The 26,940-nt window shown below is 42.1% G+C and overlaps 1 protein-coding gene across 6 annotated transcripts in view; it reads right to left on the bottom strand.

Annotated features, from left to right (window-relative positions):
- Positions 1-2,451: 2,451 nt before the first annotated feature.
- Positions 2,452-26,940, bottom strand: part of COLEC10 (collectin subfamily member 10) — a 36,078-nt gene continuing 11,589 nt past the window's right edge. For 2 of the 6 annotated variants that reach the window (XM_073330265.1, XM_073330264.1), the window contains exons 3-7: positions 16,653-16,724; positions 14,100-14,171; positions 9,812-9,865; positions 8,751-8,846; positions 2,453-7,291 (exon numbers count right to left, since the gene is read on the bottom strand). In XM_073330265.1, the coding sequence (XP_073186366.1) occupies positions 6,903-7,291; positions 8,751-8,846; positions 9,812-9,865; positions 14,100-14,171; positions 16,653-16,724 (683 nt within the window). In that variant the 3' untranslated portion in view covers positions 2,453-6,902. Of the gene's footprint in view, positions 7,292-8,750; positions 8,847-9,811; positions 9,866-14,099; positions 14,172-14,294; positions 14,463-16,652; positions 16,725-26,940 lie in introns of those variants that run through there. The other 4 variants (XM_073330268.1, XM_073330269.1, XM_073330267.1 and 1 more) reach the window with 4 other exon arrangements.

Genomic DNA, 26,940 nt, shown 5'->3' on the forward strand with positions numbered 1-26,940 from the left:
AACATAAACTCCTAGTGCAGAGCTGTGACCAAAAGGGCTAATGGCATCCTTGGATGTATAAATGGGGCGTAATAAGTAGAAGTAGGGAGGTGATTTTACCTCTCTGTATGGCATTGGTGATACGGATACTGGGATACTGCATCAAGTTCTGGTGTCAACATTTTAACAAGGATGTTGAAAATTGGCGAAGGTGCAGAAAAGAGAAAAAAAAATGATTCAAGGTCTGGAGAAAATGCCTTACACTGAGCTTAAAGAGCTCAGTGGACCACACCCTGAAAAAATTCTTTCCCAATCCCTCTCTTCTGGCCTTCAAACAACCCAGCCAAGCTCATCATCAGAAGCAAGCTCCCCAGAGACCAGGATCCACCAACTCAAAGCAACGCCAGATCCTGCCAAAATAACAGATGCAAAACTTGCAGATATATCCCCATTGCTACAATAATAAATACCCACACAATACACCTTTCAAGATCTTTAGGTCCTACACATAGCCATCACAACATGTGGTGTACCTCATCCTGTGCACTAACTGCCCCACTAATAACTATGTGGGTGAAACAATACAATCATTACACTTGTGAATGAATTCTCACAGGAACATGATATAAGACAAAAAAAAGCCCATATCATATGTGGGAGGACACTTTTCACGAAACAATTACTCCATATCTGATCTCTCAGTCCTCATCCTCAAAGGAAACTTGCACAACACCTTCAAAAGATGAGCCTGGGAACTTACATTCATAACTTTGCTAGACACTAAAAATCATGGTCTTAATAGAGGCACTGGATTTATGGCTTATTACAATTTGTAACCCACTAACTCCCATTTTTGTCCTAAGACTGCAGGGATGTTAAAGGGCCACTTCACCTTGAATGGTCTCTAAGAATATGTGCTAACTACTTCTCCTAAACAATTTGTTCCACTTTGTATGTTGCTTTAATACTCTGAGTACCTTTTTGCGGACCCAAAGCAGAGCTCTGTGTATTTGTTACTTTCCTGACTGCACTTCTGATCAGCACTGTAGCTCATCCCTCCTGGTATTGCCAGTGTCCAGTGATGTGTTCTATGTAGATATCCCTCGACCACCTGATGGCATCTGACACCATGAGTTGCTTCATCAGCCAAGCATAGCGTTGACCAATTCCGCATTCTCTCAGCAGTCACTCATTACTGGGATCCCATGCGCCTAAGGCTCCGACAATCCGTGTGTGTGTGTCTGGACCTGATAACTTTTAGCTCAAAAGGTTTTGGCCAGAGGGGCATATTTCTCTACCTGTCGAGCTCGGGCATTGTGAAAGGCCGGGGTCCTGTTCTTGAATGGCACTGCCACATCCACCATGGTGATCTTCTTCCGGTCCTCATTGGTGATGATGATGTCCGGTCGCAGTTGTCTGTCGGTTCCGGGGATGGCGGCATTTACGGCAACCTTCCCCATGGGTGGTGGGACAGCTTTGGCCAGGTGATCTTGGATGGCGTTGTCGCATCTGCCAAACTCTCAAATGGGGCTTGCAGCTACACAGTAACACATATTTTCCTCATGGATTGCATTTTCTAAATGGACAACCAACCTAATTGTCAATTACTGAGGGACAATCTCCACTCATTGATATATTTTGCTTTCCACAACCAAATCTCTGTCTTTCATGAGTGATGTACCCAAGTATTCAGATTCTAATATCTAAACTGTACTGTTAAATCTATTCACCTCAATTTGGATTATTGCTGATTATGTACTCTATGTATCATATCACTTTTAAAAACAAACTTTGTATTTGTGGATAATCTAAGCACTACACCCAGATGTACAGACACTCTTTTCCCAACCTGTGTATTATATAATTTTTTTAACATTAGCTTTAATAAAATTTTTAAATCTGAAAGCTTGTATCTTCCACCAACAGAAGTTGGCCCAATAAAAGATATTACCTCATCCACCTTGTCTCATTAAAGAGCTCAATCTATTTATTTTATCAAAAAGAAGATTGCGAGATAACCTGATTCAAGTGGGAGACATACTGGGTAGCGGTGGTCTCTTAATTTAGTGGAGAAAAGCAGAACAAGTAGGAATGGCTGAACTCTAACTCAGGCACAAGTTTTGTGACAGTGAGGGTGATTAGCCACTGGACCAAACTACCAAGGAATGTAGTGGATTCTCCACCTTTTGATGTTTTCAGATCAAAACTAGCTGCCTTTCTGGAAGATATGCTTTAGCCAAACACAAATTATGCATAAATGAAACAAATTATTGGGCTCTGCTTAGTTTCCCTTCCTTAATTCCCTTTCCCCCCACTCTTAACTCCAGGCTTTTTTCACATTTTCTTATTCTATTCTATTCTTATACCACCCACAATGCCTAATATTTGATTGCCTTTGAGTGATGCATTAAGTGATATGACTAACAGCAGTCACCTGTGTTTCATTGTGTCTCTCTCTCAGATCTCCCCAGGGGGATAATTGTGTTCAATGAAATGTTTCATTTAGGTGGGGTATTGTTTTTATTTTTTGTTTATTAAATGTTCATACTGCTCTGTTGATACTGAAGAAGGCAAGTCAAAAAACTGCCCTTTCCACTTGAAGTAGAAAATGGTGAGGTCTGTGGTGGTCTTTCATTCCTCTGGGAGCTAAGTTCACAGTCCTGAACTGTTCCCTAGGAAAGCGGTCTCCTGTCCAGATAAGCTTTACCCTTAGTGTAGAAAGTTCCATTGTACCAGAGGAGCTGAGCTGTCTGAGTTGTCTGTCTTAAGCGCAGAGCTTTTGGCCATCTTCTTTCTATGCTGGGTCAAGGTTATTGAGTGATTTCAGGATAAGGAGCGAGACCTTGAAGTTGACTCGATAGAAGAGGGAAGTTGTTCCATGTATGACTATGTGCTGAGCTTCTTCCAACTCCACAATCCTCCTTAAGACTCACAGCTTTTTGCTTAATCCTCCATTGTTGATCAGCCATGACTCAGTCTGCTCTCCGCCTCACGCTTTATCCTTTTAGTTGTTTGGTTTATATTTATCCGATCTGGATGGTAAGCAGCTTGGTGAAGTGCAGTGCTCCCATAGTACTTGCATGTGTTGTAAAGCTCTAGTGTGCTGTCCTCTGGTGCTATGTAAGTAACTAAAAGTAATAACATTGTTGTAAAGGTTTCATAAAGCTGGGAAATAGGTGAGCCAATAAAGGACAGCTCACTGGTGAATTGTAGATAAGATAAAATAGGTTTCGATTGCGTAGTGAAAGGAAATAGTCGCAACAGGATTCATGACTTCCAAAACCTTAAAGGATACATTTATTTAATTGTTGTCTACTTTAAATAGTATTTGATCATTCTACACTTGAAATAATAAGACCAAAAGAATAAATAGCACTGGACTGTTTTAAGCACATGCTTAAATCCATCTGTTCAGCAAAACACTTACACACATGACTTCAAAGGGACTTTAACACACACTTACAGTTGGGCACTGTACAAGTGCTTTGCTGAATCAGAGCCTAAGAATATGCACGCTCCTCTCACCCCACCAAATCCTCCTTGTGGTTTCTCTTTAGTTTGCTTTACTATTCTCCTGGGTTGCCACTGTTGTCTGTAAGACAGGACCATACCAGCCAGTACAATACACATTACCAGCCCCACCCTTCTAATAAAAATTAGAGTGAAATGTTGTCTCAGTATGTTGAAATATCAGCATGGAGAAACTCTGAAGAGGGTGGGGTGGGATGACTGCAGAGTCAGGCACACGGTATGTGCAGATTAAACAGGAAGAGTTCAAAATACCTTTACAAGATGTTATTCTCACTTCCCGTGCAAACAGAAAGCAACAAACATTATACCTTTTTTTTGATCCTGCTTATTCCTTCTTTCACAACATTCTTGATCACACTAAATATGAATTAAATGCAAAATGTAAGCACAGAAAAGCCAGACCAGTGCTTTCCAAAGCAAATACAACTTTTCTACTTCCCTCATAGCATAGGTGCTATTTTTATTACTAAACATAGTGTTGTTAGTTGTCTTAGTACATGTCATGTGGTTGTTATAATGGCTGTGTTTTCTGACTTGTGTACCTTTAAGATCTTATTTGAAATTAAACAAATTCAGATACCTGTTTAGAAGTCTTTTGACTTTGGCCAAGAAATGTATTCCATCACCGTAGCTGCAAAATCAAATACCAACTGGCAACATGTGGTCAAACAGAATAAAAGAATTAGGGGAAATGGAACGATTTAGTGCCTGTCTGAGATTAATGGCTGAACTGTTTGAGGAAAGATGGGCCAAACAGGCTAAAACGATTTTAATAAAAAAATCATGGGTATAAGTTTTACTGTATACACATTATAGACAGTGTATGTAAAAATCTACAGTAGGTGCACTTAAGAGTTCACTCCGGTTCTCGCAACATTTCCAGTTCTAGTGGTTGTCCTAAACATCTATTTCCCAAAATAGGGAATAGCTGTGAAATCGTGAGTATCTCTAGGAGCAGAACGAACATTTTAGGTGTTCCCACTGTACTGTAACTAAACTACTCTGAGTCTCAACTCCATCGTTTTCACCTACTTTTTGTCTTGTCAACCTTTCTTTTAATACATTAATAAAATAATTGTATTGCCCTAAATTTTGGTTATCTTTAATAAAAAGTTAGTGACCAAATCTTAACCGTAACGTTGTATGAATGCACAAGTAGGATATTTTTACATTTAATTCTTTTTTTCTATAAAGGAAAAGATTACACAAATGTTACTGCCTTGGAACAGGAGGAAAGAGGTGTATTTGACAATGATTTCAGTGTAATCAGCCAATACTAGCAAATGACATTGCACTCTTTGAGAATAGAAGATACCCACAAATTAGTTCTTGGCTCACTTCTCTTTTTCGTATCCTTGGCCATGCAACTGAAGGCTGTCTTAGTGCTTTTCTCCCCAAGCTCTAAGCATGCTCCTGGATTACTTTAACTCATCGCTAGCCAAAGAGCAGTTGTTCAGATGTCTTACCATTGTTTTGATTTGGTCATGTATTTGAATAAGGAACTCAAATGGAATTGCTGTAAACCAAGTCAGGTCTCCCACACATCATGCTTTGACCCTGAAACAAATCATTTCTTTTTCTCTTTCTTTCCTCCACTTCATATGACCCACCCCCAGCTCAGGGCTTGGCCGTAAGTCAAAGGCTCAGATTTCTAAAGCTATTTAGATGTTGCTCTGATCCGTGTTGCAAGGCCTAAATGACTTAGATGGCTAAGTTCCATTTTCTAAAGTGACCTAACATCCTAAGTCCCACTGACTTTCAATGATACTGAGGCCTGGACTACACTAGGAATTTACTTGGGTATAACTATGTCTCTCAGGGTGTGAAAAATCCACACACCCCCTCCAAGAGACGCAGTTAAACTGACCTAATCCCCAGTATAGGCTAGGACTAGGTCAACAGGAGAATTCTCCCCTCCACTTAGCTACCATCCCTTGGGGAGATGGATTACCTACGCCAGTGGGAGAAGCCCTCTCAGCAGAGCACTTCACTAAAGTGCTACAGCAGTGCAGTGGTCGATTTAGCAGGTCTAGTGAAGACATGCCAGATGGACAGCAGATTGCTCTCCAGTCGACCCCATACTCTACCCCTGATGAGAAGAGTAAGGTAAATTGACTGGAGAGTTTTTCCCGTCGACCCCCCATGGTGTAAACCCCGTGGTAACTCAACCTAAGGTATGTCAACTCCAGCTACGTTATTCACATAACTGGAGTTGCGTAGCGTAGGTCAACTTACTGTGGTAGTGTAGACATAGCTTAGACTCCTAAGGGCCTAAATCACTTTTTAAAATGTTATATCCTAAACACCTTTAAAATCTGGGTTAAAATCAAGTTTGATATCCAAATGATCTTGGATTATTTCCTACAGAAATAGCCTGGAGCATCCCCAATGACTTCGCCAGGAGTACTCAGGGAGGAAGCACCAGCAAGGGTATCAAAATCTGGCCTCTTCGATAAATGCCCAAGTAGAATAATAAATAGCTGGGATCGGATAGCAAAGCCTTCGCTTTCATTGCTGACCACTTGCTCATGCAAGCAGGAGCAGCCCTAGCCAGGTAGCTGACCAGAAAACATTTTTGGTGCTCACCTCCCATCCCCCAAGTGGCTGAATTAAAAAAACCCAACCCAAAGACCAAACCAACAAAACCCACAGCCAGCCAACCCCTGGAGAAAGAAAAAGGCTGAACATTGCAGTGGTCCAGCACCCCCTGGAGTCCCAGGCCTGGTAACCACTATCTCAGAACAACTGGGCAGGGAGAAGTGGGGAGCAGGTGGAGTGATGCTCCATACCAGCCAATATATCCATCCAGGCACCACAGGGGCAGTAGAAGAGGGTTTGGGCAGCTCTTAAAGGGACATTGCACAGTACGCCTCCACTCTCGAACACAACCAGGGAGCTGCAGAAAATATTGTGCCTCCCTGGTGCAGCCTACCACCTGGTGCTGCCTGTGGAGCATTGTGGTTGTGCACCACCCCCAGTGCAGTGCTGGTGTGGCTAAAAGCCACACTCTCTCCCTCGGTGGAGTTTGTGCAACATTTCAATAAGCTGTTCAACCAGTTACTTTCCCCATTATTCACATACTGTTGTTCCATCAGTGGAGTCAGACTCACTCATGCTGGTTCTAAATTTAGCCCAAGAACTTTAAACCACAAATCACTGAGATTCCCCATGAGTTGGGAAGCTAGGAAGCCCTCTGCAGGCCTGATTCTGACTCCACGTGCACCAGTGTAACGCCACTGACGTAAACATAGTTACTCCTGCTTTACACCAGTGTATGTGAGTGCAGCATCAGGCCCTATCTCTCTTAGCCCTGCCCAGGGCGTCAGCTCTAATGGATAAATCAGGAGGAATTATTCCATGTCCAGAAGCTGCCTGGCAAGCACTCTGGCATTTTATTTTCTCTTCTTGAATTCACAAACAAAGTAGATAGCCAAATGGCACTCTGAATCATTCCACTCTCCCGTGCTGAGCATTTCCACACAGTCCTCATGCACAGACACATCCTTCGGCTCCCCTTCCTTCCAGTTGCTGTAATTCTGCAGTGGGGTGTTGTCCACATACATGAACTGCCCTTCCTTTTCCATATCATTCACCCCAATGAACACGCGGAAGAGGCCGCTCTTGGAGATGTAGTCGGCAATCAGTGCATTGGTTGCCTCATCCTTCGGCATTGCCAGCATCCCCCCTCTGATCCTGCAGTGGGTCATGGCCTCCTTGTAGCTCTTTTCTTCTTGGACAATGTAATAGAATTTCTCATCTGTTTCCCTGATTCCTGCTATTACTTTAGAAAGAAAAACAAACATCCTATTAACGGTCTCTCAAAATGTACACGAGCCTCTCCTTAAACAGAACAACAATGGAAATAGCCCATAAAATGGGGAAATGGGTTTCCCACAACTGAGTTTCTGGTGACAATGATGAAGGCTTGAACAGGGAATGATATTAATGAGGATGGCATGCTTCTTATACAAGTGAGGGCAAGGCATAGTGCTCCTCAGTCCTGAATGCCCGGCATCTCCCTTGGCATTTCAGTTCTGGGCCTCTCTGCAGCAGTGGTTCTCAGATCATGTCCTGCCAGATGGACAAACAAGCCTGGGCAGTTAGAGGAGATCATCACATTCGCTTCACTTGTGACTTAATATAGTGCTCCAGAAAGCAAAAGCGAGAATGCTAACAGCATTAGGGCCCTCTCAGTGTAAGTGGAGGCCAATGTTCTGGGTGACTAAAGCTAAGCCTTTGAATTTGGCCCAATTTTCATAGCTGCTGTGTCTCCACAATATCCATGGACTACAAAGGGTGCTGAAGGTGCTCAGCATCTCTAATAATCAGGCCTCTGAGGGTTCAGTCATGTCATACAAGCACTGCCCTGCACTGTGCATAGTGTGGAATCCTACCCAGAGCTCCCAGGTGTGCTGGGGCAGAGTAGCCGCTCTTCTGTCTCTTCAGGGAGTACAGCACATTCCCCAGCTGCATGCTTGGGCAACTCTGACCACAAGCATGCTTCCTCGTTATCCATGCTTACCCCCTTTCGGGTGTCTGGCACCCCAGGTGCACTAGGAAAGAGTGAGCACTGGGACTCCAATTGCACCCAGCTACTGTGCAAGGGTAGAAGGGGCAGGCGGTTTCTCATGTCCTCCTTTTCCCTTGTACACCATGGAGCAGACTGGCACACACTTGTTCCTTGTATAGTCAGGGTAGTCAAAGTGACTATAAAGTGCTATCACCCTGATTGCTGCACATGTGGAAGTGACTAGCCCAGGTGGCAGGCAGTGGAGAATCGGAGCTGAAGGCTTTTAATTATATTTTTAACATTTTCCAACAAGCAACTTTGTGCTTTCTCCCTGACCACCCCTCAAGCTTGGGCGCAGCTCCTAGTAAATATCTACAAAGTCACCCCATTGTCCTCCTTCAAATCCCACCTTAGCTCTTCTCTGCTGTGATGCCTACTACAGACTTGACAAAGGTTGGGCAGTGGGTGTGCTGTGCCCAGTGACACTCATGGTAGTACCTATCATCTCCTTGGTCCCTGGGGCACCCTTTACCTCTTTGTTTGTATCCCCCTGTTGCTTATAATCTTACACTTAGATAGGAAGCTCTTTGAGGCAGGGACTGTCTCTTTATATACATTTCCACAGTGGCTAGCATAAGGGGGCCATGGCCTCTAGGCAATACCTTAATATAACAATAATAATAATGAATTAAAAGGTGGGAACTGTAAAATAAATGATAATGAAGTTTACCATTTTTGACAAATTTCATGGATGTCTTGAGTCGAGCAACATTAATATCCAGTTGTCCAACAACTTTGCGGTATCTCCCACAGTCACAGACTGTGCCTGGTACAACACAGAAAACACCTGATTCACCAGCTGGGAAGGGCGGGCGGGGATGCATGGTATTGCCTGATCTGCCATGATACTGCTGTCAGACCTTCTAGAAGACTTACTGCTGACTTGTGACAAGCTAGCATCTCTTTATCCCCAGTGCTGCACCCATGGATGATAACACTCTGATTGACCTAACTGGGAGCTGGACTTTGCCTCCTTAACACGGGATTGTAACTTTTCATTGATGTTTTGGTTTAGATTTTTCTCACCCACTTAGATATCTCTGATCTTGAAAAAGAACAGTTCTTTCCTGGGGTAGGGGAGGCCCATCCCAGATGTAGGAGGTTTCACCCCCAGCTGGCTTCCTAGCTCCCCCTACTCTTGCTCCAGAGAGTTGGGGTGGGGAACTTCTATGAGGTCAGAGAAAGGGATGAACATGCCACAGACATGGAACACTCCCCCTTTTCAAGCGTAGACTCTTCTCTACCAGGGACATAGAAAAGAGCATGGAGCCCTTAAACTGGAAACTTTTTGGAGGTGGGGATTATGTCAATAAACTGTCTTGTGCACTTATGGTGCAGTAGAAATAATTAACGACCATCACAACTTGAAACCATTGAAGTTTGGGTTGTGTTTGGGCCTGATAATATATGACCTCTGGGGTGCTGTGTATTTTATTTCATTCTTCTGCTACTCCCAGGAAGACGAGGGATGCAGTTAATTTCTCACAAGGATCTTTATGGTTTGCACAGCCTAAGCTGCCATTTAGTTAGAAATCCATATTTTGTTTTAAAAAAAATCTTGATAAAGAAACAGGTTTAAATTAAGGATGAAAAACATTTCATGGATCTCAATTTTTGCTGTGAAACCCCAAACTTACAAAATGTCAGGAAACCCCAGGACCCCAGCAAGTTCAACCACCCTTAGTAGAAAGACACAATGCAGGAAATGTAGTGATAACCAACATACAGTACCTGCTTTTCCCTTCCCTCCAGACACCCCAGATAAACCTTTGACTCCTTTGTCACCTGAATGAAGAAAAAAAATATGTTCACATGTCTCAGGAGAACATGTTTGAAAAACACGTTGGAAATTTATTTAGTAATGTATTAGCAGTGTGCATTTGGCAGAAGCACACTGATGTGCTGTTCTAGCAGATGTGCCAAATCAAACAATCTATGATTAATTCTGGTGAATGAAAAGAAGGAGAACACTTTACTAGCTGACTAATTGATAGCTCAGGCTTCTTGTGGGTGGCTGGTGCCTGGTACCCACTCAATTTAAGGGGGAGCTGCACAATGTCCTTTATATAGCTGGATCATGAGATGCTGAAAGCCCTCAGCAAGTCAGTGAGAATTCTCTCAGCATCTTGCAGGACTGAGACCATACTGCATTGAATTACATCATGTAAAATTAAGATACAGGATAAGGCTGGCTTGACAAAACCCAGTGAATTTCCATGGATGCATTAAGCAATGCACACAGCTGGCAAACGGCTCTCTAGCTGAGGTAGGTAGGGGACCTCATTTCATTTCAGAATGTGATATTTTTTATTATGATTTATTTTATCACAGAAATGTGATATTTTTTATTTTGATTGTGTTTCTCATATTTTGAAAATCATTCAAATGATCCATATCTAAGTGGATGTACTAATACAAAAAGATGAGTGAGCAGCTTTATTTCAAAGTCACTAATAATTATTTGAATCACAAAACTGCCTGACTTTATTTAAAATTCATTTCAGTGCTCTCTGGTAGATTAAATAGCACCTTTAGTTCAGAGCTCAAACCCTGCTTAATATTAATTCTATCTTGTAGAATTCTACACACCATGTATTTTTACATTATTTCTTTTCCTTCATATAGTTGTATTTTTTTGGAAGACATCAGGAGCTTACACACATTTTAATTAAATATAACTGACTCCCTTTTGTACAGAGAGATGGAAATTCTGGAAAATTTCATTAAAGCACCTAATACTCTATAGCGTTAAACCATGAATGGGTTTGGATTTTCTGTTCATATACTGAAGAATATTAATATATCTAGTGTGACAGGGTCGGGCCAGATGGCTACAGGAGAGTAATAGAAGGCAGATATATTAGCCCCAGGCTAAGTAGGTCCCTTTTCCCTGAGTAAGGTAACAGGGAAGGTTCCAGAATAATCAGGAACCTTCTGGAGACAATTAAGACAGACTGATTAGAACAACTGCAGCCAATCAAGAAGCTGCTAGAATCAATTAAGGCAGGCTAATCAGGGCACCTGGGTTTTAAAAAGGAGCTCACTTCAGTTTGTGGTGTGCATGTGAGGAGCTGGGAGCAAGAGGCACTAGGAGCTGAGAGTGAGAACGCAGACTGTTGGAGGACTGAGGTGTACAAGCATTATCAGACACCTCGGGGAAGGTCCTATGGTGAGGATAAAGAAGGTGTTGGGAGGAGGCCATGGGGAAGTAGCCCAGGGAGTTGTAGCTGTCACTGTTCCAGGAGGCACTCTAGACAGCTGCATTCCACAGGGCCCTGGGCTGGAACCCGGAGTAGAGGGCGGGCCTGGGTTCCCCCCAAATCCTCCCAACTCCTGGTCAGACACAGGAGGAGTCGACCAGGACTGTGAATTCAGAAAAACGGCCAAGCTGAGGGCTGCCATGAAGCTCCAAGGTGAGCAAATCCGCCAATAAGCACAAGACCCACCAAGGTAGCGCAGGAACTTTGTCACACTAGTAAAAGCTAAATTCTATGGGCAGTTAGTGCTCTTAGGCAAGCCAGGATGCAAACTGGCAGTGCACCAGCTTGCTGTACATCAACATCCCTGTGTGGACACAGCTGTGAAAGTCCCGGGTATGACTGATTATTACCACTTGAAAGCCTAGTACACTAAGCTGCACTCAAGGACTTCCAGTGTTCTGTAGATTCTCACAGTAATTTGCCATGTAGAAACCCAAAATTACATCAGTGTAAATACATAACAACACTACTGCCTTCTTATCTCATGAAAATCAATAATAGACATTGGCCAACATTTTCAAAAAATGACTCGTGATTTGGGGTACCACAATTCTCGGGTGCCTTATTTGATGCACCTTAAAGGGGCTTAATTTGCAGAGGGTGGATGTTCATTAAAATCAGGCCCCTTTAAAGTATCTCAGATTAGTCACTTAGAAACGGAGGCACGCAAAAACACCAGTCACTGTTTTGAAGATCTTCGCTGTTGTTTGTAATGGCATAAGGAGCCGTATTAAAGAATCACTTGCTGTGGACAAATTCTTGACAAATGTTGATAATAAAGAATGGGATACTTTGGCATCAGAGCCAGTTCCCCCATTTTCAGAATGACCTTTTCTATTTTTAACCTGAGATGCCAAAAATTCTTTCCCACTGTCTGCCCCCATCATAGATATATGGTAAGTTAGCACAATAAAATACATTCATCTCTTGGTCTGTGTATAACCTCAGTTTTGTGACAGGAAACACCTGGAACACCTAAAGCAATAAACTGAACCCTAATACCAGCAGCAATTTCTTCCATCTGTCTTGAATGGCCTTTGCTTCTGGAAACAGAACCACATTTTTTATTGTTTGTTTCCTCATTTTCTTCCAAACAGATGGTATAATTCTTTCTCGACCATCAGAGGCGGTATAAATGTAACAGTCACTATGCTAGACAAACAGCTGGACTGAGTTAAAAAGTTGGGGTCAGATTTTCAAAGATATGTAGATATTTAAGGATGCAAGTAGGCACCTAGTGGGATTTTCAAAAGCATCTTAGCAAGTTATTGAAATCAGTGGGAATTAGGCACCTTACATGTTTAGGTGCTTTTGAAAATCCACTAGGTGCCTACTTGCATCCTTAAATATCTACGTATCTTTGAAAATCTGTCCCTGGGGTCAAATTCTGCAAATGCTGTATAAATCTGGAGTAATTCCACTGAAGTCAATGGGACAGAGGAGATCTAAGCCACTTTTCTGCTTCCTTAATTTTGTCTAGGAGCCTAAGGGCCAACTGTTCTCAATTACGTGGTCTACATCAGTCAGCTAGGGACCACTCCTTCCGCTACCCATCTCCTGCCTACTCCTACTCTTGGGAGCATACTGTAGCTTTACACCAACTGGGTATTTCCCCTGTGTCAGGAGAGTCCCCAGCAGAGGTCTAAAGCAGCTCTCTATTCTCTTTGTGCAGCTCTCTTTATTCAGCCATGTCTCCCATTGAAGCCAATAGGAATTGATGTTCAAAAAGGCTGTAGGTTGAGACTCAGTAATGCAAAGCCAAAAGTTAGACTTGGCTTTTTTTCTTATTTGCCTTGCAAAGTCCATATAGTTCTTTCAGATTATTTAAACAAATGTTTCGGTGTTCTTTTGTCTTAAAAACGAACACAAACAGTGCTAGTGCCCAGGAATCACACACTAATATAAAGCTGAGTACACAGGCGTTGCATTTTATGTTTGGTTGTTACAAGCCGTAGTAAAAATTAAACCACACAGCACATCAGGCAGTCGTGTAGCTGTATCAAATTTCCATTCCGCTGTAATAAAAGTGTTGTTCCTTTTCCTCCTGCCTAAGTGGAAGTTAAACCAAACAATACAAATAAAGAGGGCACATGTTTATTGATGTATTTATACAGTAACTTATAATTGTTTGTGTATAGTTTGTAGATGTGTGTGACTGAAATAACAGTCTTCCACAACTAGATTTCTACTGAAGCAACTAGGAAAACTGAGGGCCTCTTCTGACAGGTCAGACAGGTGTAGTTATATTCTACCTTGATATACAGGGGACAGGCTCTCAGACTAAGGAATTGCTGTCAGAACATGAGTCCTAAAATCACTGCCAAATTTAGGTCTCCTGCAAGGAGCTTGCCCATTGCACCCCAACGTGGTTAGTTAGCTCCAGACTTTAGGCATGAATAATAAGCAGCAGAATATTGACTCATGATCCTTGGCTTTGAAAGCAAGGAGGTAAAATCCTGGCCTCATTGCAGTCAATGGGAGTTTTGCCATATTGAAGCCAGGATTTTAGCCTGTGCTTTTTATTTTGTAATCTAAAAGAGATCAGCTTTCTTAGTTTAGCTAGAACATACACACACCAGACTGTATCATGATCCCCAATTTGCTTATGTAAATATATTTGGGGAAAATAAACCAGACATTATTTGAAGCTGAATTATTTTTACCTAATAGCTGTAATTCTTAAAAACATACAAATCATGTCATAATTGAATATGTACCTTTACAAAAAAAAAAAAAAGTAACATGAAACAATAAATTACCTTTGCCACCAATTGGGCCAATTTTCCCAATCATTCCCTGATCCCCACTATCCCCCACTGCTCCTTTGTTTCCTGAAAAGGAAAGCAATGAAAAGAAGATGAATGGTTCAACCCATCCAGAGGACACTGTTTAACTCTTTAGATGATTTGTTACTTTTTGAAGGTGTGCAAGTGCAATCAAGCAATGTGTGTTACCGGGCCTCTTCTGGGCCGATCCACAGGGAATATGAGTCTGTGACATAGCAGCTCATGCCGTTAGCTTTGGAGGTCCCGCAATGTGCTGGCCAAAAATTAAGCTCTCTATCCTTGTCAGTCTCTGTAATTGACAAGTTCTTAGCAGGCATCAGAAATGTAACTTTCATGCTGGAAAAAAAAGATTTAAACAAGATTCCCATTGATTTTATGCAGAGGATCTTCTATCTTTCCCCCTCCTGCTCAGTCTCCCTGGCCCAGAATTTTAAATGTATTTAGGGATTTGTCTGCTCAGCACTGCAAGGCCTGTGTCTGGAGGTATTAGGACAACTACTAATGGATGGTTCTGACCTCCTGTACCATGGACTAAACAGCATGACATTTCAGAACTGTTATATTAAAACTCTCAATTGACATACCCAGAGGCATCTTTTATATTGAAAATACAGATTAAAAGCCATTTTAGTTATTCGTATATTAATTATGCTACAGAGCTAATCCATAGCCAATAGCTCAGTGATTCTCAAACTATGGGTCGGGACCCCAAAGTGTGTCATGACGCTGTTTTAATGGGGTCACCAGGGATGGTATTAGACTTGCTGGGGCCCGGGACCAAAGCTGAAGCTTGAGCCCCAGTGCCTGGGGCCAAAGCCCAAGGGCTTCAGCCCTGGGCAGCAAGGCTCAGGCTACTGACCCCCTGCCTGGGGCTGAAGTCCTCGGGCTTCGGCTTTGGCCCCCCTGCCTGGGGTGACAGGCCTCTGGTGGGCTCAGGCTTCGGTCCCCACTCCTAAGGTCATGTAGTAATTTTTGTCAGAAGGGGATCACAGTGCAGTGAAGTTTGAGAACCCCTGTCAAGTATTTTTTTTTACTTCTTTTACCGGACCAAATTCTGAAGTCCTTACTTGTGATAAAAGTCAGGATTGCCAAATGTGGCCCAGTGTTTTCGCTGAATGTCACTACAGGATTTTTCCGATGGTAATACGCACCTTTATACTTGCCATTGTTTTATGTTGCAAATTGGCTGGCTAAATTATGAGCTCCTAGTTTTCTGGGCTCTGCATCTGCACATATGACTTTAATGCCACAAAAACATTTAATAAACACACTTGTTAACTGATCCCTTTCCTTCTGCTCTGCTCCAGTCACTATTTTATGATTTGAAGCAATGGCATGCATGGTCCTATGTAGCCCATGTATATACAGAATTAGAGGATCTATTCATTATAACAGCTAGTAAATAAAATTTTTAAAAATATTCTAGCTATAAAATGTAAAACAATGCTATGGATTAGCACCCTGAAATACTTAGCCCATTGCCAGATGGGAGAATGAACATGTGTATGCATCAGTATTGCAAAAACAGCTGGTTAAAGTATGAGATGGGACACCCAAATAAGCTTTACTCTAAATCTGTAATTAGCAGTACTTATCTCTGCCTCTGAATGCTGTTGTACTGTTCATTATCCAAGGAGGGGGTATGTCTAATACAGCAGAGTGCTGAGAGTCCTTGGCTCTAGTCCCAGTTGAGACAGCGACTTGCTGTTTGACCGTAGGTAATTCACCTAGTCTCTCTGGCCCAGATCCTTACAGATATTTAGGCTCCTACCTTCCATTGATTTCAATGGATGGGAGCAGCCTAAATACTATTGAGATATGGGCCTCTATGCATCAGTGCTCATCTGTAAATTTGAAAATTCCACAGATATTGGCTTCTGTTGAGATAAATGTCAAGATTTATTGACCTAGAGGCAACTCTTAGCCTAGATTTCACCCAAGGCGGTATTTGACTCAAGGGACAATAAAACCTTGATGTATGTTGAAATATGAAGTCAGGCTATGTATTGTTACATGTGGCTTTGAATGTTCCTAATCAGAGCTAAATGGAAATCCCTCCATCATAGCCATACATTTCAGACATGTTGCAGTTTTTCCTCTCGTTCACATTCTGAAGAGGAGATTAAATTAGGGCCCAGGTTACTTTTGATGAACTAGCCCTGAGGCCAAGATGTGCATATGTGATCTGATCGGCTAACAATCTTCCACACGCGTCAGTCACGATGAACTGCCGCAATAGAAGGAAGTCAGCAATAGAAACTTATTGGCCTGTCACACAACTGTTTTCAGTCAATCATGAGTTGTGACTTTCTTATGGTATAACACAGTAATAGTAATACCCATATTAATAGTAATTCTGGCATGTTGTTAGCCTTAATCAATTCATGTTTAGAAAATATTCTGAGATCTCTTGGTACAGCATCAGTCCAAGGTATTAAGCATTATCATTACTAGCAATTGGCATATTGTTCTGTTTTATTTATATTAATATCCTTATATTAATACTGTCAAAACTACCACACGTACCTCTTGGTCCTTTGGGGCCTACTTTTCCATGTTTTCCAACCTCCCCTTGATCTCCTTTTTCACCGTCATCCCCTTAAAAAGCATAAAATAAAACATCATACTCCAGCTCACACAGTCCAATAAACATTACCATGTGTTTCTCCAAAAGTAAAATTGACTGTCTGATGCTACTGGCTTCTTTAGTTGTCATTCTGAAGGTACAGTGGATATATATGGGACAAACTTCAGAGGAGAGCAGGTCCAGCCAGTGTCTGACCGGCTTCTGGAAATGCTGCAATACGTTCTGCTTTGAAAAAACCTTCCCACCATAACAATGACATTCACATTCCCTTCTGCCTCAAAACCCTCCCCACCCAAAAAACAAAATAAAGGCCTATCCCAAGCAGAGCTGTGACTCCAAAAAGGTAGAAATACCACAGTGCACTAGGGCCTTTGCTGTTTCTATTGATTTTATCTGGAAGGCATTCAGATACTGTTGTGATGGACAGCAGGATAAGACCTTCAGGTAGATAGATTGATAGCTGTAGAAATTGGAATAAAGCAAACTGTAGATCCCAGTAAGTCAACCCATCAACCCTCAGCAGGTGCTGTATGTGTGTCTGAATATAAAATTTGTGTTTTGCAAATACTCCCACACATGCCTCTGAAATTTGTCTGCAGGGAAAGTCCATAGCAGTAAGTTCCTTGAACTTTACTTCCGTAGCACATAGATACCCCAAGTAAGACCAGGGTCCCTGTCAACGTTCCTTCCCAACTCTGAACTCTAGGGTACAGATGTGGGGACCTGCATGAAAGATCCCCTAAGCTTATTCTTACCAGCTTAGGTTAAACGCTGCAACCACCAAAGTGTCTAACAATAATAACAGGGGAAGTGACCACTTGGAAATGTCTCCCCCCAAAAAAATCCCCCCAAGCACTACACCCCCTTTCCTGGGGAAGGCTTGATAAAAATCCTCACTAATTTGCATAGGTGAACACAGACCCAAACCCTTGGATCTTAAGGACAATGAAAAGCAATCAGGTTCTTAAAAGAAGAATTTTAATTAAAGAAAAAGTAAAAGAATCACCTCTGTAAAATCAGGATGGTAAATACCTTACAGGGTAATCAGATTCGAAACACAGAGAATCCCTCTAGGCAAAATCTTAAGTTACAAAAAGACACAAAAACAGGAATATACATTCCATTCAGCACAGCTTATTTTATCAGCCATTTAAACGAAACAGAATCTAAAGCATATCTAACTAGATTGCTTACTGAGTTTTTACAGGAGTTCTGACTTGCATTCCTGCTCTGGTCCTGGCAAAAGCATCACACAGACAGAGAGAACCTTTGTTTCTCCCCTCCCCCGCAGCTTTGAAAGTATCTTGTCTTCTCATTGGTCATTTTGGTCAGGTGCCAGCGAGGTTATCTTAGCTTCTTAACCCTTTACAGGTGAAAGGGTTTTTCCTCTGGCCAGGAGGAATTTAAAGGTGTTTACCCTTCCCTTTATATTTATGACAGCTCCATTGCACACATGGTGCTTTACATACAGTAGTAAGAGACAGACTTGCAGGAAAGCATTTACACTCTTAGTAGACAAGGCAGACAAATGGTGGCAGAAATAATCTCACTTTACAGATGGAAACCAGAGGCACCGGATAATTGAATTGCTCAAGGTCACACAAAAAGTCTGGGGCAGAAGTAGGCCTTGAACCCAGATCTCCTGAGGCTCAGTCTGGAGCAGCAAAAAAACCAATAACCCCAAACTAAAACAACAACCAAAAACTTCTCCTCTGATGTACACAGCTACATATCGCAGCAAATAGAGAAAAATGGAGTCTGCCTTGTCAGTGATAGGGAGGTCAATAATACAACCAGCAAGTGAGCCAAATGAAAATGTGGGAAATAAGCTGGGAAGTTGGGCCCTGCTCTGATCTCATATCATTTGTTTCTGAACTATACCTGATGGTGCCAAAAGAGAAATGAAGTTTGCACTTTCTTTATATGAGGCAGGTTTTTAGATTTGGTTCTGTGAATAAACTAGTGATATGCAATTGAGACCAGCTTTGACAGGATTCATGTCAAGCTTTGGGACTCTGGTGATTTATGCCAGCAGCCGGACCAGCGCTCATTAGCTCAAAATAAGGAAAATAAAGGTTGAGTGTCAAGCTGAGATTAAAGCGAGAACATCTGCTAGAGGGAGGGACGAGAACTCCTGGGGATAAACAGCCTGGGAGGAAATATGGCTGAGGAACGTGCTAAACTGTCAGTGAGTGCAGTCAGTAAGTACAGTCCGTGCCCATGGATTTGTTTAAGTTAATTAATTGCTTAGGTAGCAGAATGAAGACAAACCTCAACTCACTCCTAAAGGTGGCTTTGCACAAGAGCCTGCCATGCATATGCTGGATGGGGATTATGCTCACTTACATAAACATTGTTTTGGATTTTTAAAACTGATTGTCACAAAACAAATACAGAAATTCCATGGCTTTCAATTAGCAAATAAGGGACCATTGAAGAACCTTTATCTTGAAGATCTCTGCAGTGATTCTGCAAAGGTGCTTCATAAAGCCAATACAGATACAGGTTGGGAAGCTAGGCCCTTTAGAGATCCAGATCAGCCTTTGGGTCCAGCCCTGGAGTTAGTGGGAATGTTGGCATTATTTGTATTATGGCAGTGTCTAGGGGCCATCAGTCAAGCATCACGGCCCCACTGCACTAGCCACTGTGCACGCATAATAAAAGATGGTCACTGCTCCGTAGAATGTGTGTCATTGTCAGGTACTTTCCCCTAGTCCTCCCAAAGAGTGATAAAAGCTGCAATGGTTCCTTCTGTATCAGAGTACCTAATGAGCAGCATGCATTCAGAGTTCTGGGCTGTCAATGGTTTAACTGTGATCTTGTGTGAGGCACTTGACTGAGAGTTGCCAGCAACTCATTGTATGATTAGAGGTGAGCCAGTTCACTAAACTGTGCCTCAGTTTCCCTCTCTAGAAAATGGGGAAATGCTACTTGCCTGCCTTTGTAAAGAGCTTTGAGATTATAACGGTTGAATATTAATTCTGATTACTTTCCATACCATTCCCCCTGTTAATTAACTCGTAGATGGGCTGTTGTGAAGCAAGGAAAGCCTGGACGAGGAAGTAAGGACAAGCAGAGTGAGGTACTATCTTTTACTGGACTAACTTCTGTTGGAGAGAGAAACAAGTTTTTGAGCCACACAGAGCTCTTCTTCAGGTCTGGGAAAGGAACTCCCAGCGTCACAACAAAATGCAAGGTCAAACTTGTTTAGCATAATAAGTAGTTAACACATGTTGTAAGGGACCATTCAATGGAGAGTGGCTCTGCAGTCATAGGCCAAAACAAGGGGCTTAGTGGGTTACAGATTGTTGTACTAAGCCATAAATCCAGTGTCTCTGTTCAGTCCATGGTTTTTAGTATCTAGCAGAGTTACGAATTTAAGTCCCCTGCTTCCCCCTGCTCCTCTTTTGAAAGTATTTGCAAAAAGAACAGGAGTACTTGTGGCGGTTTCCTTTTGAAATGTGAAGTCTTAAGTGATGCTGCCCTCTTGTGGTTTGTTACTGTGTTGGAAGGACTAGGATGGATGCATTTCTTTAAATGAGCAAGTCCCTCATCATCTCTTGTGATTTAATATGTACAGGCCACCTGCGTCTTTTTATCCCCTTACCTTCTTTCAGCCTGTACATTACAAATGATATTTATGTTCACATCAGAGAGGGGCTTGAATCACAACTCTGGATTGAGATCAGAACATCCTATGACATGCATCCGACGAAGTGGGTATTCACCCACGAAAGCTCATGCTCCAATACTTCTGTTAGTCTATAAGGTGCCACAGGACTCTTTGCCGCTTTAACATCCCACTGCTTTTCTTTGTACAGTACATGTTGCTTTACAGAAAAAGAAGACTGAGTCTTTGCCCCGAGGAGCTTACAGGCTAAGGCCTACATTCTGAGCTGCTCTTGGTGGTATTCAGGGGTGGAGGCAAAGGTGGCTGTGTAGTAGGTTCAGTTTTATCACAATTAACCAATTGTCTCCTTAAACTACAGTTGCCCAGAGGTGACTTTCTTCTACCCCTATGTGTTGGCACTTCAGTGCATCAAACTGAAGCACAGTTATGTCTTCTGTACCCTTTTGGTATTCCACCAAATTGATCCACTTGCCATGTGTCACTAATTTAAAATACAAAGCTATTAAAATGAACATACTGAACAGGAAGTTGCTCAGCTTTCTTGCATTTGTGTGAACCAGGAGAGCAAAAGCTACAAAAAAGCACTTAGAGACCTTTAACAACCATCACATCACCTCTTCTTGTAACTGACAAGGAATGAGGTAAAAAACAAAACAGTCCCAAGAAAGTGGCTTGAGCATTACCAATCAGTAGAACCTTTGTGCAATTTAAAGGGGCACTGCCAATATAGAAAACAACAGTTAAAGAGAAAAAAATATCATTTTATTGTTCTTCTCTCACTCCTATCCCATTCCCAGTTAGTAGATAGAAGCCCAGTTATACCCATTCAGAGTTTAAAGAACTCCTAGTGTATACCCATTGACTTCAGTAGAGTTACTGCTGATTAGGACTGGCTGGAAAACAATCATCCTAGTTTGCAAAGAATTTCAAAGTTTCTGAAAGTTTTGTTTGTTCTACATCAGGATGAAATGGACACAGCAGGAAATGTGTTTGAAGAGGTGAGAACACCCCTTCCCCCCACCAAAAAAACCCGTTGCACAAAAAAGAGAGAAACACCCGCTCCATTTCTTGAATAGCCAATAACTCACTTCAAGTCCCTGCTTTCATCCCAGGCAAGCTAACCCATCAGGCTATACCATCTGTTTTTCTCAGATTGGAGCTGTTCATTTTGAATACATGATTACATCCCATGGGGCTGTAGAGACTGGAACCTGGGTTTCCCCACAGCATAGATGAGTGTCCGAGCCCTTGGGCTACAGTGTAGGTGATCACTTTTGCTCTCGCCCCTCCCCCCGCATATTTAATTAGCTATACAATGGCACAGCTCCCACAGGAGAGATTGCCTCAATAGTCCTGTGGATGGGGACTTACCAGCAATGAGGGAGACTCAGGATGAAGATCTGGCTCCAAATCAGGTGCTAGGTCTCCCACATGCCAAGTGAGACCCTAACTGGGCTATTCCCGTCTCTGGCTCTTTGGTTCCACCTGGAGAAACCTGTTTCAACAAATTGGTATTTTCCAAACAAAAATTTCTGACCAGCTTTACTCCTGATTTCCATGAGGATTGATAGGCCAGATCCTTGGCTAGTGTTGACTTTAACAGAGCTATGCTGAGAACCTGGGCCTCTGGGTGGGATATTTTGGTAAATAACAGAAAAAACATTTACACATTGGGCCCAATTCTCTTCTTATTTACATGTGTTTTACACAGGTGTAACTCTTGGCCTAATTCTCCTGTCACTGCCCTCATAATGTTACTCCACAGACTCATGATTTACATTGGTCTGCATGGGGAGTCAAACTAATGTTGTTACACTGATGTAAAACCAGTGTAAGTGATAAGAGAATCCAGCCCTTCATGTTCTGAGTTTATATATATCACCTCGCTCAGGTAGATATTCTGTTAAAAGAATGCACATATACTACATGCAGAGTACAGCAGAAAGAAAGAGAGCTCTCAAGATTCCAAATACGTACGAAATTGGATGAAAGTAACTTCTGAAATTATAGGGTTTTTTAGCTCAAACATATGAGGCGCTGACAGGGAACACGGGTTAGAACAGCCTATGGGATGTGGTAAGGTCATTTATATATTCAGCAGGAAAAGTGAACACTGGCAGGTCTGGTTTCTGACAGAGTTTGAGATTTTCCAGAAAGAGAATTGTGTAAGCTCAGGAAGTAAGGCTGAGAGATGGACAGCAGTACCGGAGACCACAGTAAATGTTACTTTGAAGCACTGACCCATGTCAGAGAGTTTACAAGCAACATTTGTCAGAATAATTAAAGGAAAACATTAAAATATATATTATATATATTGCTAGAGGGAAACTCCCTGTATCCTTCAGATTTCATTCCAGTCCAGATTCTCATCCTGGCCCTAATCCAACTCCCTTTGAAGTTCCTGGAAAGACTCCCATGGACTTTATAGGACTTGGACTGAGACCTTAGGGAGCTGGCATGGTCTAGGGCCAGGTCTTCAGAAATACTGAGCACCTCCACCTCCAAAAGAAGTCAATAGCAGCTGTGCAGTGCACTTTTGAAAAATCAGGCCCCCAGTGCTTATAGACTGAGACTAGGGGTATTGCACATGAACTCCAGGCTCTGACTCAGGTTTTAGCCCAACCCCCTCTTGTGTCCACAGACAAATAGTCTGAGTCAGGTCATCAAGCACTCAGGACCTGGGTCCTAGGATCTTGCCAGGGGGCTGGGTCAGAGCTCATGTCCCTCTGTGACTCAGGACCAAGCCCTGTCATTTTGCAGTGTGGGCATAGTGCAAGCCACAGACCTGAGTCCAAAGGTCTGCTTAGTGCAGTATAGATGCATTAGCACAGATGTGAGACCAAGGTCCAGTAACTGCAAACCTATGTTTACAATGCAGGGTGGATGCTCAAGCATGGGTTTGGAAACACTAAGTCCACAAGCCCAGGTCCCAGAGACCCAGGAGTGTAGACATACACTTTAACTCAAAAGATCTAGGTTCTATTTCTGATTTTACCCTGAATCACTATTTGATCTTGGTTAATTCTCCTGGCCAGATTCTGGTCTCATTTGCAGTGGGGTAGTCATCAAGTTCTGAATTTGGCCCTTACTGCCCTAGCTACCCTGGGTGTACAATGCTGATAAATGTTAACTTTGTAAAGTGTTTAGAGATCCTCGGATGAAAAGCTCTAGATAAATGTGATGTATTATTTAAACATGATTTGACACATTAAAACATTGACATTAGTTCGTTTTTGCCCAGATACCAGGTGACAAGATGCTTTAGAAATATGAAAACCTAGGCAGATCTATATCGTTGTGTTTCTGTACAGTAAAAGCAGCCAACAGTGCGGTTTATGGTGTTCTCTAGTACTACTTCCCATGTCATCCTAAGTAATTGTGTTTACACAAATCTGCTTCTGGAAAATCTCAGTCTCTGTCAGAAACCAGGCCTGCCGCTGTCCTACCGAGGTAATAAGAGACAAAGTTGGGTAAGTAGTAGAAGTAGGGTCATGAAGGCAAGGAGAAGAAACTTGCACCTGATATGCTGGAAAAGGGGAACTAGTAGAGGGTTCAAAGAGGAGTTGATGTAATCAGATTGGCATAAAATTTGATTTTAGTGGCCTAATTTTATGTGGATTAGAGGAGGGCACTATGGGGGGTCAGAAGATACAGAGAAAAGCTTATAACCATCAAGATGGGAGAGTATAAGGGCCTCGGTGAGAATTGTAACGGTCTGGACAGAAAGAAAAGGTCAGGTTTTTGAGGAAGAAGTGATAGGATTTGGATGCGAGAGGCATGGGAAAGGAAGGAGACCAAGATTACCCCTGGTATCATGATGCATTTAACAGTGACAGAGAATGAGGGGAAATGAGAGGAGGGTTTCAAAGAAAGACCAGGAGTTCACTTTTGGCCAGGTTAGGTTTAAGTTGATGGTGTGACATCCAGACTGAGATATGGGACTGGATAGAGTGAGACATCCCAGAAATGGGGAGCAAGATTTATGAGGCCTCAGTTCAGAGATAGTAACTAAAGCTGTATGAAAGGATGGTATCACTCTGAGAGGATGTGCAGGGAAAAAAGGAAGAGGCCAAGGATGGAAACTTGTGAGACTGCCAAGGAAAGTACAAAAGGGAAGGGAACACTGAAGGAACCATCGGACACAAGGCAACCAAGAGAGGTCACAATTGTAAAAACTAAGGGAGGCTTAAAGTTCCCTAAACATCCCTTGGTGATGGTGTGGGGTGTGAGAGAACAGGCTATTGTGAAAGAAAGAAAGAAAGAAAGAAAGAAAGAAAGAAAGAAAGAAAGAAAGAAAGAAAGAAAGAAAGAAAGAAAGAAAGAAGCAGCAGAAGCGATCCCAGAAGGTTTCTGTGGAATTTTTTTGGCTCAATGTGTCCTAGTAGTTTAGACTTGATTAATACAGATGCTGTCTGGGAAATGTCAGTGACTTTATCTCATCAGACAGAGATGTCAGAAGGGTAATAAAGTGACCTGGTGCACACTGGCTGTAACATGTGCTTAAGGAACCGCTCCGTACACTGTGCTCATGAAACATTTTTTTTTCTGTGTAATTTTTACTGATGATGCATAAACAACCACATCAATCTAGAAACCACATTCCACTAATAACAGTACTGATCACAATGTCCAGTTCAGAGGCTCATTGCTCAAACTGGATGAAACTTGGGTTGTTTAATTAGAGGTTTGTGCAAATTTTATCCTGGCTTCTTTTTGTATGGGTTTGCATCCATTGGGCTTTGCTTTGGGCTGATGTCTTCAGTGAAACCAAGTGAGAGACAGCAGTGTTTCCATTGCTTCTGTCTGGGACTGTACGCAAGGTCCAGTTTTTCCTCTTAAGTTGCCTACTATGTGTGTAGTTAGGGTAGTCTTCCCCCTTCAGGGCATCAACTGAATCCAGGAATTGGCCCTTGTCTTCTAATTTTTAATCCTGAATAGTAGCCTAAATTTTCAAAATTGGCTAGCAATGTTGAATTTTTGGGGGGTACAAGTTGTGGCACCTTAACCTAATTTTCAGAGAGTGTGTGCTCAGCCCTTCTAAAAATCAGATCCCTTTAATGTCTCCCAAGTTGGGCATCCAAAATCACTAATCACTGTGTTGACCTAAGTTTTCAAATTCTTATAGAGATTTTGGCCCAAAATACAGAATTCTGTAGTGAGGTTATAATCTGCTGTTAAATTTCATCGGTGAGTTTACAGATTCTATAGAGAGGTCATCAATCTTGATGACATTCTATAGGTTTATTCTGAAGAAATTGTATAGAACCCTATTAGAATTTATCAGGGATGAAACCTTCTCAGAAAGGTGGGACCACAGTAAATTATGCTATGTTACTGCAGTAATATTATGCTCAAATTCATCAAAAGGATTAGTAGCCTTCTTTGCAAACCTGAGCTGAGTTTTAGATTGGAGGGGAAACTGGAAACCAGTTGAAGTTTGCCTGCTTCTTCGTGTATGTGTGGGTGTGTGTGTTAGCATGCATGCAGAGGTTGGTCATCTGCTCATATAGTGCTTTAAAAAATTATAACAGATCTGTACGCACTAACAGTAGAAAAAAGGGTGTGTGAACAGAAAGATGGAGAAAACAAACAGGAATACTAAATTAGTCAGTCATTAAAACATGCATTGTAGATATAATTCATGACCACTAGAGGTCAGGCTTTAACGTCTATTAAGTTATTAATAACAAACACTTCTAATAGATACTAACTCGAGGGCTTTATCATAGAAATTAAAGATGGTAAAGATTTATTAGGCCCTCTAGTCCATCCCTACTGCAGAATCATTCCCTCCAGTACATTGTCTAGTGTTTGTCCAGTCAACTTTTCAAGGCCTCGTTTTGCCTCATTTCCCTGTGAGCCTAATAACTCTCTGTCATGAAGGCTTTTTTTCTGATATTCAGCCTAACTTTCCCCTCATTTATTTTCACCCCATTACTCATATCCCCTTGTGCTACCTCAGTAATTAATTTGACATCTCTTGATATGAGTGTAAAAAAAGTTACCAATGTTTTGAGCAAATAATTTTTGGGTGAAAACTGGCCCTTTTTGAACAAAGGTTTCCACACGGAGCACATGGGAAAATGTAAGTTCTTACTGCTGTTTCCTGTAGGAAACATGGACTATAAAGTAATGCAAGTGCCCAGTACAGCTTCAATTTAATGTGGAGCCATAGGGTCTGAGGCAGTCAGTGCACCTACAGGCCTCTTACGGTGAAGGTAGATTATGTCACAGGAGAGGCACAAAGCCTGTGAGGGGCACAGCTACAAAGTGATTGCCCAGCATATTGTGTGCTCTCTCAGCAGAATAAATTATGCTATGATGCCTGCCACTAGAAGAGGAAAGGAGATGGTAAAAGGATTAAATGTGGGCAAACTGACTAGGAAGCTGGAGAGTTGCCTATTTTCTGAAGACTGGAAAACAGGCTGCCCCACAGATACAGCATTTTTAAAGAAAAATAATGTTGGTGCTAAAAGCAATAGAATCCTTCATTTGAGATACTACAGTTAGAAATACAGTAGGAAAGTTTTGTTGGTGGATTTAGTGCTGTTAACAGCTAGAATACCTGGTGTCTGGAGTCCTCTAGTCACAGGACA

The sequence above is a fragment of the Lepidochelys kempii genome, chromosome 2, assembly GCF_965140265.1.
Source record: "Lepidochelys kempii isolate rLepKem1 chromosome 2, rLepKem1.hap2, whole genome shotgun sequence".
NCBI classification, from domain to species: Eukaryota; Metazoa; Chordata; order Testudines; family Cheloniidae; genus Lepidochelys; species Lepidochelys kempii.